This window comes from Coturnix japonica, chromosome 1 (assembly GCF_054131305.1).
Source record: "Coturnix japonica strain WE chromosome 1, WE-NBRP24, whole genome shotgun sequence".
Classification (NCBI taxonomy): Eukaryota; Metazoa; Chordata; class Aves; order Galliformes; family Phasianidae; genus Coturnix; species Coturnix japonica.
Window position 1 is genome coordinate 21,645,705 of NC_140663.1, and position 16,323 is coordinate 21,662,027.

Sequence of the window (16,323 nt, forward strand, 5' to 3'; positions counted from 1 at the left end):
GGTTACACCCACCTATTCAGTTGCATTATTCAAGGGTGATTTCTGTAGAATCCCTTTTTGTGGTATGAATTTTGGTGCTGACAAATGGGACACTCCAGCGCATGGGTCACGTGGAGCACCGCAGGCCCGGAGGCAGCTCTCAGCAGTGAGCGTCCCTAACTATCCATATTCTGCCTTGCTTCAAAGCTCTGCACTGAGATACAGCTTACAAACAAAGTTTGCAGTGTGTTTGTGTGGGGCGCTCTCTGGCAGTGCCCCAAAACCTGCTTTTAGATGCACTATCAGACAGGATTGTCTGTGAGGATCAGAAGTCCTCTGTTGTACACCGAGTGAGAACCTGCAGAGCGGGTGGCTCTGATCATTGGCTCATAGTTTGAAAGTCAAGTCTCTGTTGCTAAATGTAGTGTTGCCTTTCGATCCTCTCCTCCTTTCTCCCCAGCCCGCTGTCCTAATCTCTCTCCATCTGCATCTGTTCCCTGGGTGACTTTTGTGTGCTGTCATTCCGTCTGTCTGTCAGTTCAATGCAGCCTCTGATCTTCATTTGTCTCTGCTCAAATGGTGTTCTGCAGATCTCCGAATTCCATCTGATCTCCAAACGCTCTCCTCAGGCTATATCAGCTTTTAGGCACTAAGGCCACATCCATTCCACAACCCCAGCATGGCCTTTGCATTTAGACCCCACCTCCCCACGCTCCTTACATGTGGCTCAGTCCTTTCAACCAGAGCCCAAAAGAACATCGTCCATGGGAGGGGCACAGTGGGGCACTTCAAGCCCAGGGAGAGAAGTGGACACTGAGCACTGCATGGAGCTGGTAGTGCTGGGCCAGGGCAGGAGGGCTGTGGAAATGGGAGAGGTGGAACTAAGAGAAAGATTTTGGAGATAAGACAGGCAGTCCTTGAATAAAACACTACAGCTGGTAAGGCTCCAGTTAAGCAATTGCACAAACTAAACTGTTGTTTGGGACAGCAGCCCAGAGATACACCACTGATGGCGATGATGAAGCTGCTGTGCATGGGGATTTTGTATATGAGACGTACAAGGATGTGCACGTCTGGGTTTGTTTGGGCTGCTCCTGTGTGGCCACTGCTGTCCTAAGAGGCCCTTGGTGCTGAGCGAGCCATTTCTGGCTGCCCTCTTCCTCTGTACTTCAGGGGAGATGCAGATCCTTGCAGGGCAATTTCTCTTTAATCATTTTGGCTTTTTCCCCTCAGGCTGCAAAATTAAATCTTCCTATTAATGCTGGACTCAGCCCGCTCCTTGGTCTTATTGCATGCAGTGTGCTTTGGGTAACAAAGCACCATTGGAGGGGTTTGTTTTATCCAGTGTGTGTGAAGTAAAGCAGACTGACAGGCAGCGACAGGGACCTGCGCATGGATACGGCTGGGCGGGAGGAGCGGAGCCAGCCCCGCAGCGTCCCCTGCTGGCGGGAGGCAGCGCAGGGAGGGCGCGGACCCGCTATAGGGGCGGTATAGGGGCGCTATAGGGGCGGTATAGGGGCGGTGTAGGGGCGATATAGGGGCGCTGTAGGAGCGGCCCCGGGCTGTGTGGGGCGGCAGGTTGCTGCGGTCTGTTTGCTCCGGCCCGAAGCTGCGCCTTGTTTGTGTGCGGGCAATGCGGCACCCAAGGCCAAACACCGTCCTAATACACAAGTTTTTGTACAAATATATTTTTCTTTATAGTACAGAATCACTTCTTTTAAAATACATCATTTCCTTAACAAACGTTGGCGACAATATTAAAATAAATAACATATCCTGGAGAAAGTTCCTTTTCATCATAAAACTGCAAACCAGAAGAGTATAAAAATCGCTTTGAAAGTCTGTGAACCGCCGCGCTGAGGAGAACGCGGAGCCCGGATCGCAGAGCGGGGCAGCGCCGCTCCGGGCGGTACCGAGCCGAGCCGCACCGCCACATGGCGGGGGGAGGTGAATTAGGGCCGGGAGGTGCCGGTGCTGCTCACAGCCGCGTCTCCTGAACCTCCTCCTCCGTCTCCTCCTGCAACGCGCAGATCTGCGGCCTGGGCTTGCGCTTGCTGGAGTTGCGGCGGTGCGCGGGCAGCAGCTTGAGGCGGTCGGCGTGGCTGATGGCCTGACGCAGCGAGCTCTTCTCGCTCAGCAGCTTCTGAATGGACTCGTACTGCCGCATCTTGTTGTCCTCGATCACCTGCGGGAACATCGCACCCCTCCGATGGGCGGTGGCCACAGGAGGTGCCGGGACACCCGCCCGGCTGACCCCTCACGGCCCAGCTCACACCATAATGCAATATACAGATGTCCTTACAAATGACATCAACAATTCTGACCGCCGGATATTTCCTCAGAAAACCTTTTCCCCCTGTTGCTCAAGAAGTGCGGCCATTTCTGCCCTGGCCCTGGTAAAGCACAGCAGGGGGCTGGGACTGGTGGTCTTCAAGGTCCCTTTCAACCCAAGGCAACCTAAGACTTGTCAAATGTAACAAAACAGCAGGGCAGGAGATGGGGGAAGATGCTCACCAGGAACCGCTGGCACTCCAGGATGGCCTCCAGCCTGTGCTCAGAAAGGATCACAGTGCAGTCTGCAAATGCGTGCTTCAGCGTTTTCCTGATCACCTGGGAAGTTCTGCAAGGCAAATAATCATTGGCACTCAGACTGCAACATACAGCACTCACAGCCCATAGCTGCATTTGTGGTTTGTAGTCATTCAACTGCTTGCTGTGGTGCTCAGCATGCTGCAGCTCCACTGGGAAAGCACTCATCTGCTTTGGCTGAGCTGCTGCTGACACAGCAGAAGTGAGTTGCTCACTGCTGGAAGCCAACTCAGAAAGTGTACAACTCCAAGGTGACACGTTGAGTGCATCCCTTTTCCCCAAGGTCTGTTTCCAAAGCTGAAATCAGGCTTAATACCAGACCCGAGGATTTACTGAAGGTTTCTTTAGGGGGTGCTGCCTCACCGATTTTGGGATTTCATATTAGAACACATGAACAAAACGTACATGGGGTCCAGGTGAGCACTGGGCTCATCCAGCAGCAGGATTTTAGCCTTACTGAGAACAGACCGGGCAAGGCACATCAACTGCTTGTGCCCATGGCTGAGGACACAGCCTCCATCCACAAGAACAAAATCCAGCTGGCCCGGGAACTGTTCAATCACAGACTTCAGCCCAACCTGCCAGAGAGAAAAAGGAGAAATGGATGAGGCACAGTTACTGCTGACTGCGGGTATGATGAGCAATGCCTTCTTTTGTCTTGCTTTTTGCTCCTGAACAGAAAATACAGATGGATAAAAACGAGTGTCTGTCCTACAACGGCTGCTGGCTGGATGGTGTGAAAAGCTGAACCACACCACGGGCCAGGATTTACAGTGGGAAGCTGAGAGTTAATGCTCTGTTTGTATGTCACATACAGTGACTTCTGGCATTTCCACCCAAACACTGAGTTAGGAGAGACAGCCATGTGCTCAGAACTTAGAATCATAGAGTCACAGAATTACCAAGGTTGGAAAAGACCTAAAAGATCATCCAGTCCAACCGTTCACCTATTACTAATAGCTCCCACTAAACCACGTCCCTCAACACAACATCCAGTCTTTCCTTGAACACCCCCATGGTCGGTGACTCCACCACCTCCCTGGGTCCATTCCAGTGCCTGACCACCCCTTCTGAGAAGTAATACTTCCTAATGTCCAGCCTGAATCTCCCCTGCCACAGCTTGAAACCATTCCCTCTGGTCCTATCACTAATGACACGAGAGATGAGGCCAACCCCCAGCTCACTGGCGACTGTGCTGCCTGGCACTTCCAGAGCAGCATTTGTAAAACATGAGAACTGGGAAACATCCGAGAGATGCACTGCTCCAAAATACATGATAAACGTGCAGTGCACCCTCACAGCTTACATGTGGTATTTTTGAAGTTCATACTGCTATTTATAAGGAAATCAAAGTCACTGCATTGTCTGTCATTCCTCTTTCAAATATAACGTTTGCCCTTTAATGAAATTATGCTGCAGGTTTTCAGTTGGAGATGTTGCTTTCTTCATAAAACTGTGTGAGGTTCAAACAGGTGAGTACCCGAGGAAAACCTAGTCCCCACATTAACACGAGTGTGACAGTCAAGCGCTGAAATACTGGGGCAATGGAAGTGAAACACCTGACGTTTGTTCAGACAGCACCTTGCATCTGCAGCCCAACTCAAGGAGCTTAAAAGGTGGCACCGATAGTGGCAGTACTGTCTAAGCCCTCAGCAGCCTGTCGGTCAGGGTGAAGCTGGTTGTCTGCTTTCTTCCCATGCTGCGCTCCCTAAGTCACGCTGACTCATTGCCTCCACTGAGCCAGATTTGAGGAGCGTGAGCTGTGTAAACAATCACATCACTCCTACTGAAAAGTATTAACGGCTCTGTTGTATTTGCTTTGCATTCTCTTGCCAATTCACTGAAGAACTCGGTGTTGTTACATTTGGATTCGCCAAACTCCTCAGTGATAAATAGTTCCAATTTCTCTTTCTCACCGTTTCGAATAAGGTTTAGCTCTTTAAAGTCCCAGGGTTGGCTCTCACACACCACCCTCCAGAGCAGAACTAGAACTCACTTTTATTCAAGAGAGGGAATATTAATCCCCCCCAGTCTCAGGGCATCAGAGAAGCACAGCACTGCTTTGCTGTCTCTTGTAGCGCCAGCTAAAAAGCTCCTGTCACTTCATTTCACCAACAGTGTTGTGATGTCCGTACTTGACAGCTCACTGTGCACTGACAGTGGCTACTGTCCCCTTTTCCAAACACAGGAAAGAAATTATATAAACCTTAGAGAGAGAGCACAGACAGAGCCAGCCTCTGGGTGGGAACAAGGAAGCTTTCAGATTAACTCCCACGTTTGTAAGCATTTTATGATACTTGAGACTTGCTACGGAGAAGGAAGAGGGAAGCAGTTCATTACACCATCTGTGCCTTAGAAGGAGACGTCTGCTTTCTAAGCTGCAGCATTTCCCCTTCTGTACCTCTTAGCTGCCTTTTCTTGAGACATTATTCACATCCGTGCAACCTATTAAATGCCATCAGCACCAATAGGTGGCATCTTACACCCGTAATGTGTTTGCTCTCTAGATGGAAACAGAGCTGGAAAAATCTTTCCCCTGATATTGGGGAATTTGAGAACAAAAGTGTTGCTAAAACCTCAATATAAAATTGGAAGAAAGAAAACCCTCAGGTTTTCTAATATTCCCTAATATTTGATTTCCACAAAGCTGGCTGTGACACAAGCTGTACATCAGCCCGAATGCGATGTCAGAGAGCACTGCTTACAAGCTGTAAGCCAGGCTGAGAGCTGCAACAACCGGAACATCTTTCGATGAAAGATTCTCATAAGCTGAGTCTAAGTATTTCCTATTGCAGCAATATCAGTCTTTTATTCCTACCGCTGACCACAGATATTTCTCACTTCTTTCTGGCCTCTTAGATGTTTGCTCATCATCTCTGCACACTGCAGTTGAAAAATTTCATGTATTTGGCAAAGCATTCAAGAGACAAAAGATGACGAGGCTTCTGCGTCATCAGCTCACTGCACTTCTTTTCTCTCAGGGTCATGTAGCCGAGCCAAAGAGAACCTCACCTGTGCTCAGTCACTGCATGGAGAGCTGTGCGGAAGTTTATCTTTGTGTTTCCTTATTACCCAATAAAAAATCGCCTTTGTCAGAGTTAGGGGGAAAAAAGTTTATGGCCTTCTGTTATCTTTTCTCAGCACTTTGTTTCAAAGCCTTTATATAAATTTAACATACGATAACCACTTGTCCTGCGCTGCACTCCATGGAAGCGCCTCAGCAGAGGGAAACAAGAAACACACTGAGCGATTTTACCTCCTCTGCAACCTTCCATATTTCTTCATCGTTCCATTGCCCGTAAGGATCCAGATTCTTCCGAAAAGTTCCAGAAAATATGAAGACTTTCTATAAGAAAGAAGATGTACAGGTGGGCATATACAGGTGGAACACTCTGTGAGATGCTGTATATTGTAAAGCGTACAGAGAAAAAAATAACCTTCCGTAATCCTCAGATAATGTTTAGTGAATGTTTTATGTAATTTGGGAAAACGTTGTTTAAAAAAAAAAAAAAAGGAGGGGAAGTTAATCATATTATCACAGAATGGCCCAGGTTGGAAGGGACCTTAAGGATCATGAAGCTCCAACCCACTGCCACAGGCAGGGCCACCAACCTCCACATCTAATAGCAGACCAGGCTGCCCAGGGCCCCATCCAGCCTGGCCTTGAACACCTCCAGGGATGGATGGGGCATCCACAACCTCTCTGGGCAGCTTGTGCCAGCACCTCACCACTCACAGTACAGAACTTCCCCCTGACATCCAACCTCTATTTTCCCTCCCTCAACTTAAAACCATTTCCCCTTCTCCTGCCATTATCTACTTTTGTAAAGAGTTGACTCCCCTCCTGTTTATAGGCTCCCTTCAGGTACTGGAAGGCTGCAATGAGGTCACCCCGCAGCCTTCTTTTCTCCAGGCTGAACAAGCCCAGCTCCCTCAGCCTGTCTCATAGGGGAGGTGCTCCAGTCCTCTGATAACCAGGGTTAATAACTGTATGTTCAGGTTTAGACCACTGTTTTAATAAAAACTGACCCAAACTTGTCTATAAAAATGAGAAATATTTCAACAGTTTTCAGTCTGGAACATTTTCTATATTTTAAGTTTGGAAGAAGCATTTTAAAAATCTTGTTTGATTCTTTATTGCCTCTCCCAGTCCCATCTCAGCAGAGCCCTCCTGCCGCTCTCTTGGTGCCAGATCCAACCAATGCAACCCAACCCAACCTGGCTGCAGCACCACCACACATATACAGGAGGCTGCCCTTCCTCCTGCCCCGCACCTTCCCACTGTTGCAGAAGATGATGAGGATGCACATTGCTCAGCACCAACAGAGCATCCTTCTGACGATGCACTACGGTTTAGCGCTGAACTGGTTTTTTTCATCAGTTTAGACAAGCAGCTATAAACGAACTTGCCTTAGATATATATGTGTGTGTTGTGGTTGGAATAGCAGTGAGTCAGACAAAACTAAATATTTGTTTCATCTCTTTTTACACGAGGCAGGTGTGTCAGGTTGGTGGAAGTGGGGTTCTTCAAGTGACACTGAGGTTGCACCACAGTTCTTATAAGATAAATGGAAGCTGTTGCTTTCTGTGTTTCTCTACACCTGCTGCTTACAGTAGTGAAACTTGCTCTCAAAGAATGCAGAGCATGGGAAATGTTACCAATTGCATGTTCTCACCTTGTACATACAGAATGGACATCAAGAGGAAGGATTTCAGCAATTACTTCTTTTGTCTTCCTAAAGAAAATATTTATTTAGAGAAGACATGCTGAAATGCCAGCAATCCGTAGCCAAATAATTTCTTGTTGAAGTTAAAGCAAAGCCTTGGTAGTCCAAAGCTACTGAAAGCAACGAGGGATCTGCTGGGGTGACAGAAATTGGCTGAGAGCACATATGTAGTAAATACTGTCCCAGAGCTCAGCCAGTCAGCCACAATTTCTACCTTACCTAACCTGGGAAACTGGCATTCTTTCATCAGATTTCAGAGTGATTTATATGCAGATTTATATTCATCATTTAATTATGATTGATCAGAAGTGTGTGGCAGCTTAAAATAAATAGTTTGAATTCATTTAGTGAAGAGGTGCAAGCCATTGCCAGTAACTTCTTTGGTATGACAGGGAAGGAAGTGCCCCACTTGGGAAAGCAGAAGGAAAAACCAACTGCACTTGCTGCCATGCAGTTACTGGGGGGATTTCCCTGAGAGCTCCCCACTGCTCAGCCAGCCAGGGTCCAGCAGAGCTGCAGTGCAGGCAGTGCTGTGCACAGGTAACAATTACAGAAGCATATTTGATAGCTACCAGGGAAAGAGAAGAGCCTTTCCTTTGTAAGCATCCTTTCTAATATTTCCAAGTGATTCAGTGAAGAGCAGCCCTGTCCCTTCCCACGGCCCGGTTAGTTTGTGTGCATGGGACTACATATTTGCAGCAGGATTAGATTCCTACAAGCACTGGGTGCGGTGAAAGTAATGGTTCTGTGGAAGCAGGGTCAGACCTGGTTTTGTTCGCACTTTCGAGCACCATACATTCAACTAATGGAGTAGGTATTTTCAGTTCTCACTGATAAAGAATTGTCAACTGAACAAACCAGTTTTAAAGGAGATTGAGCTGAATAACATTCCTGCTGAAGTGCAGCGGGGAGAGAAATAAAGGAGACCACTTTCTTCAGACATTGCTGATACTTGTAATAGCTGTGGCTTTCAAGAAGTGGGGCACTAAGAGCAAGCTACTCCCTGAAATGTGTATTTCTTTTTTTATTTCACAAGGTAAATATTGCTTTGTCCTGAATTCTGGTACTTCTCCATCCTTTTCAACACCTCCTTCCTCTGAACTCATTAGAAACCCCACGGGCTTCACCTGAGTAAATATCGTGTTAGGTACGTGGGCAGGTACAGTCCACTTAAAAAGAAGCAGAAAAACAAATTTTAAATGCCAGAAATTCAAAATGAAGAAAAAAATAAGTGACTGCCATGGGCTGGTGTGTCATTTATAAATATGGAATAAGGAGGGTGATGGAAGGAGAACTGGGTGGCTGGGGAGACTGGCAGTAGATCTGGAGCCATTTCCTTCTCTGTCAGTTGTTGGTGTTCAGCCTGGAGGGTAAAGAGTGCAGATAGTTCCTCAGGGCCAACATCAACCCACAAGCAAAATGCTTAGGAATATAAATATGGCCGTGTTTATGTTCTTCCAACCCCACATACTGTAAATCAACCCCACTAATCCTCCTCAATGGCTAGAGCCTCTGCGTGTTGATTGCAGAGTTGGGTACACCCAGTTTGTGCAGATAAGCCTCCTAAGTGATTTAAGTGTTGTGTGTAGAACCAAGACTCTCGCAAACCCAAGGAAATGCATAGAGAAGAGTAGGGAATCCATTTAGAAGAGGCTGATAAAGAGAAAATATCCTGGCTCTGAGCAGCTGATGATGAGATGGAAGACCTGGAGAGTCTGAGAGGCAACGGAACAATGCTGAGGTGGACAGACAGACAGGCAGATGTAATGAACAGAGAGATGGCTACTGCAAAATGAACTAGGAAGAGAAGTAGCCAAACGTTACTTCTTCAGGGAAATAAAGGAGGCAGAGGGATCTGATAGTTTGTTGGGTTGGGTTTTTTTTGTTCAGCTGGCAATCTCACAAACTGTAGCAGTGTTGTTCTCCATACTAAGCTTGATTTTAACTCTACATGGAGTTAAATGCTGTGAGATCTGTCAGGATGATTAAATGTCTAAATATGAGCGGAACACCACTCAAGGCTCAAGGAAACACCCACTCTGACACCTTATGGATCTCAGGATTCCTCAGTTGTTTTAATGGGAAGCTGGCTCTAGATCTCCCATTATCCCTTCATAGCCAAGTTTCTGAAGGCTTCTTTGTCAGACTAACTCAATTACATATTTCAGTAAATGATCTGCTTGGGGACCTGCATGCAAAAGAGCTTCAATGTGTAGAAATCAGGTGCAGGCATCTTTCTTCTCCAAACACCCTTGAAACGTGCTAGGGAAAGTCTTGTAGATAAAGCCTCAGAAAGAACTGCCCAGAACGATGAGCTGATGGGCTGCGATTCTGCTTCAAGCAGCCTGTTATCGCTGAGCTACTGATTTCCATGAGAATTACAAACATCCTGTAGGAGCACTGCTGTGGTTGAGGCTGTGCTTAACCAACGCCAGCCTTTGATGAGGTGCAGGAAGGAACTTCCTTGTGGGCGCTCCAGGAAACTTGCTTGATGTGATTTACCAGCTCATGCACTGACAGCTGCATCTCATACACGGAAAGGAGCAGACAGATCTCTGCCTTCGCTGTGGCTCACTGAGATCCCTGAGTGCCCCTCGGGTTGTTCCAGCACCACCCACCTGGAGCACACTGCAGTATATGCTACCACTGGCACACTGCAGGTGCTACACAGCCATCTATTAATGGCACTCCCATTGACGAATAATTCAGTCTCATTTAACTTGCAAAATTTAGGGACAGGGAAAAGAAGGGCAATGCTGCAAGCTTTCCCTAAGGAAGCGTGCCTTGGGTTGCGTTAGCTCCATGCCTTCGCTGTTAGTGAGGCCTCCCTCATGTGACTGCACACCCACATGTTGTTATAGGATCTCCTCCCAGGAAAGGCAATGGGACTTTTTTTTTCATATTGTCAAGCTGCAGGTGAATGGCAGAGCACAAAAGACTCTCTTTGTTCTGCTGGGAAAGGCTGGGCGGCACTTGTGATTTCTCTGAAGACTAGTGAAAACTTTATTTCATTCTGAATATGGGAAATTCTGAGACATAATGTGCAGCTCCTTGGCAAGGATTTTGGATAGAAGCTGCAAAATGAAGCAAGCAAACAGATCGACAACTTAAGTGATTTCCAGAGAATTCAGAGCCAGGATTCTTTAGTACTGTTCAGCAAATGTTATAACATACTTCTCCAGACTAAAGCAACACTATACATGCAAGCTCTGCCCATCTTGACACAGCTGTATTTGCAATCTCTGACACAGCTACCTTGACCCAAAGGGGTGATTTTTTTCCTTGCTTGCAACTGAAAAGTCATGCTGACAAGTACTGAACCAGCAGTAATAAACAAATAAAAGTTTACAGGACTAGACATACATGAAAGAGTTGCAAAGCTGAGAGAAAGGGTGACAGATGAGCTGTCACAGGGCAGCATGCCAGGCAAGCCGTGGCTGCCAGCAGAGCTCAGCCAGGAGGTGAATCTGAGCAGCAAACTCCCTGTAGCACTCCTGGCTCCTGTAGGGTGGGTGTGTAAACTGACAGTGAAAGAAAGGGCTGCTCCAGTAGGGTCAAAGTGCTTAAAATTGCTGTCTTTGAGATAACTACTGCACCTGCAGCAAGTCTGTAGATGACACTGTGTGGTGCACGTGACACGCTGGAAGTGAAAGGTTGCCACCCAGATGGACCTTCACAGGCTTGAGAGGTGCACCATGCAAACAACATACAGGTCAACCTGGCCAAGTGCAACGTCCTGCATATGGGTCTGGGTAATCCCAGACATCAAAGAGGCTGAGGGATGAGTGGATTGAGAGCAGCCCTGTGGAGAAAAAGTTGGTGCACTGGTGACTGAAATGCTCAAGAGGAGCATTTAATGTGTGCTTAAAGCCCAGAAAGCCAACAGCATTAAAAAAGAATGACCAGCTGCTGAAGGGAGGTGATTGTTCCCCTCTACTATGCTGTCTTGAGGCCCTACCTGGAGCACTGCATTCAGCTCTGGGGTCCCTACCATATGAAGAACACAAATCCATTAGAGCAGATCCAGAGGGAGGTCACAAAGGTGCTCAGAAGGCTGGAGCTCCTCTCCTATGAAGACAGGCTGTGAGAATAAGAGTCTCAAAAGAGACCTTATAGTGATCTTTAAGTACGTAAAGGGGGCCCACAAGAAAGCTAGAGAGGGACTCTTTAACAAAGAATCACAGAATGAGAGTGGCGAGGAGCAGAAATAGGTCACTCAGAGATGCTGTGGATGCCCCACCCTTAGAAGTGTTCAAGGGCAGGTTGAACAACCTGGTCTAGAGAAAGGTGTCCCTGCCCAAGTTGAGGATGAGTTAATGACTGAGTAGCTCTGCTCCTGACCTATCTAAGAAAACAGGCAGTGTATTGTTTTCACAAATTAACCATAATACATGATGTAAGGTTTTAGAACACAGGAGATGAGAACATCACTGACTATAATTTTTTACTTTAGATGGCACTATCTTATTTCAAATCATGACATGTCATCCATTTCAGAGGCAGAGAGAAGCCAACTACCAACACTTTTATTTGAGGGTACTGTACCTTCTCATTTGTGTAAGAGTTCTTGTGTGAGCAACATAGAAATACTCAAAATGTAGATTTTACAGCAAATTATCACATTCATCCATCCAACTGTCTTAACAAATCCTGTGCATTTTTTCTGTTCCTTGGCATAAAACAACTTGCTTTCAGCTTAAATGTATCTATGTGCATATTAGTATACAATCAAAAAATGAAAAAATAAAGGCCCTTTTGCTGCCTGTAAACTGTTCTCATTACCTGAGGAATCACTCCAAAGGCCTTCCTCCATTGCTGCAAGCTGACTGTGTTCCAGGAGACACCATCAATCTGGATATCCCCTTCTGTATTCAGCAGTCTTAAAAATGCAAAAAGTAAAGTGCTTTTTCCTGAGCCAGTTCTTCCTAAAAGGCCCACCTGCAAATTAACAAAAGCAAGCATTTAATATTGCTCATATATTAACCACAGACCAAGGCAGCAGCATTTAGAGTTCTTAATAGTGGAGAGCAATCCAAACTGATGTCAGTGGGATAGTGTAGGTTGTTCATTTGGAAGTAATTAAAGTCTACAGCAAGGGCTTAATGAAACACTGCACCAGACTCTGTTTTGTTAGTGTAAACCTTCAGAATCAACTAAGAAGGTAAATCCACGAGTCTGTACTTATCTGAAGAACAGAAATTTTCTTATATATTATTTCATATTTTGTGACCACCACCCAAAGCTGAGACACTGGCTGAATTTTACACAGCTAATGCAGAATGTCATTCGAACAATGACAATATAAATGTGAAGGTGGTGAGGTGACATGAGGACCCTTCCTATTGCCTGACATCCTTTCCATTACAGTGCCTCAGGCCAAACAAGACAAGCAAAGGTCTATGATGGGAGTTCTCCCCTTTCCTGCTTCCTTCACTACAAGGCAGAAACACATCTCTTTGGTTTAAGGAACACACTCATTCTGGAAACACTGCCTCTGCATACAGGGTTCATCACTGGCATTGGATAACATTTCTAAATCATAGTCATTGTAAAAGGGATCTTTGTTTTAATTGTTTTGCCTCAGAAGTGTACAGTACAAAAGTATCTTTCATTTCCATTACTCCATTGCTTCAAAGAATTATCCAGGAAGTAAATCAAGCAGACTACAGAAGCACCCACACCTCACAGTCCAGAAATCACAGACTGCTTCTCTTTGGAAGGCACAGCTGTTTCAAGATGATGCTACAGGAACTCTATTACCAAAATAGCAGTGCCCTCAAACTTAGAAATGAAACATATAAACCAATATAGATCTATCAGCTCTGGAAGGCAGGTGCTGCTCAAAGTAGGACCTAAGAGCTGCCTCATGGCAAGGCAAGGCATTGTTGCTGAACCTGTTTTCTCGTCTAGGTGTCAGAGTTAAAACTGGCTCTTCATCCATACAGCTTCAGCTCAGGAATCTTTGCATGAACTTCAAGTGAAGAGTCCAACATCTGACTAAGCGCTGCCCTGAAAATAAAATTCTTCCCTGAATGTAAATCCAAGCATGCATGAAGATTATTTAGAGGTTCGTAAGCCTTTTAAAGAATAGAACTGCTTATCATTTGCTCTATAATAATTTGGCACAGCCCACGGCACCCATGGAAGGTCCCTCTGAGCACCGAGCCGCTGGTGCATTACCCTTGGCACGCTGGCCAGTATTCTTTCATGTCCCGTTCCACCTGGGTCAGTCTGCCCCTAGCATTTGCACACTTCTCTGTCCATAGGAGGAGGAGGCCAACTTCAAGCACAGAAAAAAGATGTGAAGAACTGCTGCAGAAATATTTTATCATCTGTGTATTATTCTCCTCTTGGTCAGGAAAACTCCTCATCTTGCTTTGCTAAGGTACAAACAGCTTCAAGATTTCTAGGATAATTAAGTCAAATTTCCTTACTATTTTTGTGCATAGCTAATCATACTAGAGATGAGCTCTTTTTAATAAGAGGCAGAAGACATTTCTGTCATTCAGGTGATTTAGATGATTGTATTGTTCTTCAATATTTTCCTGCTTCTATCTACAAAAACTTACTAAGTCAGTAAATAGTTGTATAATGACACTTCCATAGTAAAGCCTAATAGAAATCAGACCAAACACAACAAAGCAGAGTCTCACCGTCTGCCCTGAACTGATTGAAAAGGAAATGTTTTCTAAGACAGCAGTTCCTCCTTCAGTATATCTGGCTGTAAGGTCCGTCACAGTCATTTGTCCCCCGGATGGCCAGTTCTTCTCGTCCTTGACATGCCTGTTTTCGATTATAAGGGCATCTGAAAACTGGTTATTCTTCTGTGGCTTAATGGTTTTCATCTCCTCTGTTGGCATGTCAATAAATTTAAATATTCGGCTGACAGACCGCATCTAGGAATGAAAACGAACATTATTCTAATTGTACTAAGCTATCAAAGCAAACAAAATCCAATTATTCCTAATTTCCATCCAGAACAGCAAGTCTCTTTTCTGTGTAAGTTATACTGCTGTATAACTTTAAAAGGTAAGGTACTTCTTTTACAGAACTCTAAATTATTTTTTCTTGTACAATGATAATGTTGGCCAAACATTTAATTCCCCTTCTTTTATTCTTAAATGAGCACAATAGCTCTCTTTTCTTTTATAATGTATAGTAAAAACAGCAGACAGATAAGCTGTACATCTGAAATCAATGATCATGTAAGCAATCTTGGAGTCTGCAGCTTCTTCCTCCCATATGGGGTTGCTCTACTTGAAAACTGAATTTCCTTGAATAATGATTAATCTTCAAAGATAAGCAGAATGCATGGAATTTGAATAGGCCAAGGATCAGATAATAAAAAGTCAATTTGTCTCCTTTGCAAGAACGTCACTGGACAGGTGCTCATAAAATATATTTTTAAGTGTATGGACAAGTTTGTTCTTGGGCACTGGTAAATTTTAAGTCCTGAAGTTCTTTTTCCCTGACTGCTTTCCCCTTTAACTAACAGAAGGCCATCTTAGATCCAGTCACCCTTCATTCTCCAAGCCTAAAGAAAATCCAGGTTTAAGCCTCTTTCTGAACATATGTTCTCCTTCCCCAGACCTTCCAGTCCAAATTAATCTTTCCTGTCTGATCAGAACTTATACAGCATTTTGCATGACATTTACAGGAATGCTGTACTAAAGTGCCAATACTTTCCTATCTATATCAAGGAATATCTTGATTAACACATCTTAGGATCAAATACATTCTTTTCTTCACAGTCACATCTTACAGTCACCCTGTAACCAAGCAGTGGTTGGCCAAGCTTTCCTTCACTTTAGACATTTCTAACTGAAGAGATCCTTACTTACAAAAGAGGTTATTATTAGCAGTTCCTAAGTTTAAGCCTTTGTACTTTGTTGACTGAAATCTGTTTCATATTTGTCATCTGAGGTCACCTAATACCTTTAACTCTCAGTGTTCTTCACGCTGACGCTGCCTTTCAGCCCTGTGCCTTTGGCAGTTTTTTTCAACACACCTTTTTTCTTTTCATTGAGAGCATTAGAAAAAGATTAAAACAAGCTCAGTCACAAACCTAATCTTTGTTGAGTAGCCTCCCTCTAGCTTAATACCTACAGCTTAATGCCATTTCCTTTCTATCTAACTCATTAACTAGTTTACAGTTCTTGCAATAATCCTGATCTCATTCATTTACATGACTTCTGAAACAGAGCCATAGCCAATGCTTTCCTGAAGACAGATGAGATTTACTACGACTTTTGTCCAGAAAATAAATCATCAAACACAATTATCGAGTTATTCTAACACATCCTAATTTCAGCACATCTGAGTTTATTCCCTCTGTAAGCTTGGTATCTTCAGTTACATCTTCAATATAGTTTCTAAAGATCGCTGCCATCAGACTAACAAACTGATGGTGGGATCAGTGCCTTCTGATCTCTCTTTCTCAACCCGAAGAAACATTAGTTTCTCAATCACATGCCACCACTGCCAGGCTGGTGGATTCATTCAAAGCTGTGGTTACTGATGGACAGATTTTCAGACAATTCTTTCTGAACTCTGGAGTGGGATGTCCAGTCCCATCCAGCCTGAGTGTATTGGTATGTGCTATTCCAGCCCCATTTTGCAGGTTTAACTGAAATGCCAAACTGCAGAACCCAATCATGTTTAGTTAAAGTTTCTAGTTTTAGATGGACCAAATCACTGATGTGTTATGTGTTTCTCCACTGACTGTACCCCTCGCTTCAAAAATAGGTGAGCTTCCCTGCACTGTAGATTGTAGGCACCTTAGTCCACCTAATCTTTTTAACTAGTCTTTATTCTATCAGAATTTTACTTTTGAAAACAAGAGTAAACTATAAGGTACTATCAATTCTTATTGGCCTTTAAGTCTTTAGCAAAATAAATACGTAAATACACACGTAACTATAGCATCCAAGAGGATTTAGGCCTTATTATGAGTATTTATTCTCTAATATGTGCTCCCAGTATCGTATTGCTCTTAAATGATATTACAGAAACATCTTTGTACATTTTT

General features: G+C 44.7%; 1 protein-coding gene across 2 annotated transcripts in view; it reads right to left on the reverse strand.

The window, feature by feature from the left end:
- Window positions 1-1,651: 1,651 nt before the first annotated feature.
- CFTR (CF transmembrane conductance regulator) overlaps window positions 1,652-16,323 on the reverse strand; it is a 75,928-nt gene continuing 61,256 nt past the window's right edge. For both annotated transcript variants that reach the window (XM_015853538.3, XM_085528190.1), the window contains 6 exons: window positions 13,949-14,191; window positions 12,078-12,233; window positions 5,825-5,914; window positions 2,974-3,146; window positions 2,494-2,599; window positions 1,652-2,164 (listed from right to left, as the gene is read on the reverse strand). In XM_015853538.3, the coding sequence (XP_015709024.2) occupies window positions 1,958-2,164; window positions 2,494-2,599; window positions 2,974-3,146; window positions 5,825-5,914; window positions 12,078-12,233; window positions 13,949-14,191 (975 nt within the window). In that variant the 3' untranslated portion in view covers window positions 1,652-1,957. The remainder of the gene's footprint in view (window positions 2,165-2,493; window positions 2,600-2,973; window positions 3,147-5,824; window positions 5,915-12,077; window positions 12,234-13,948; window positions 14,192-16,323) is intronic.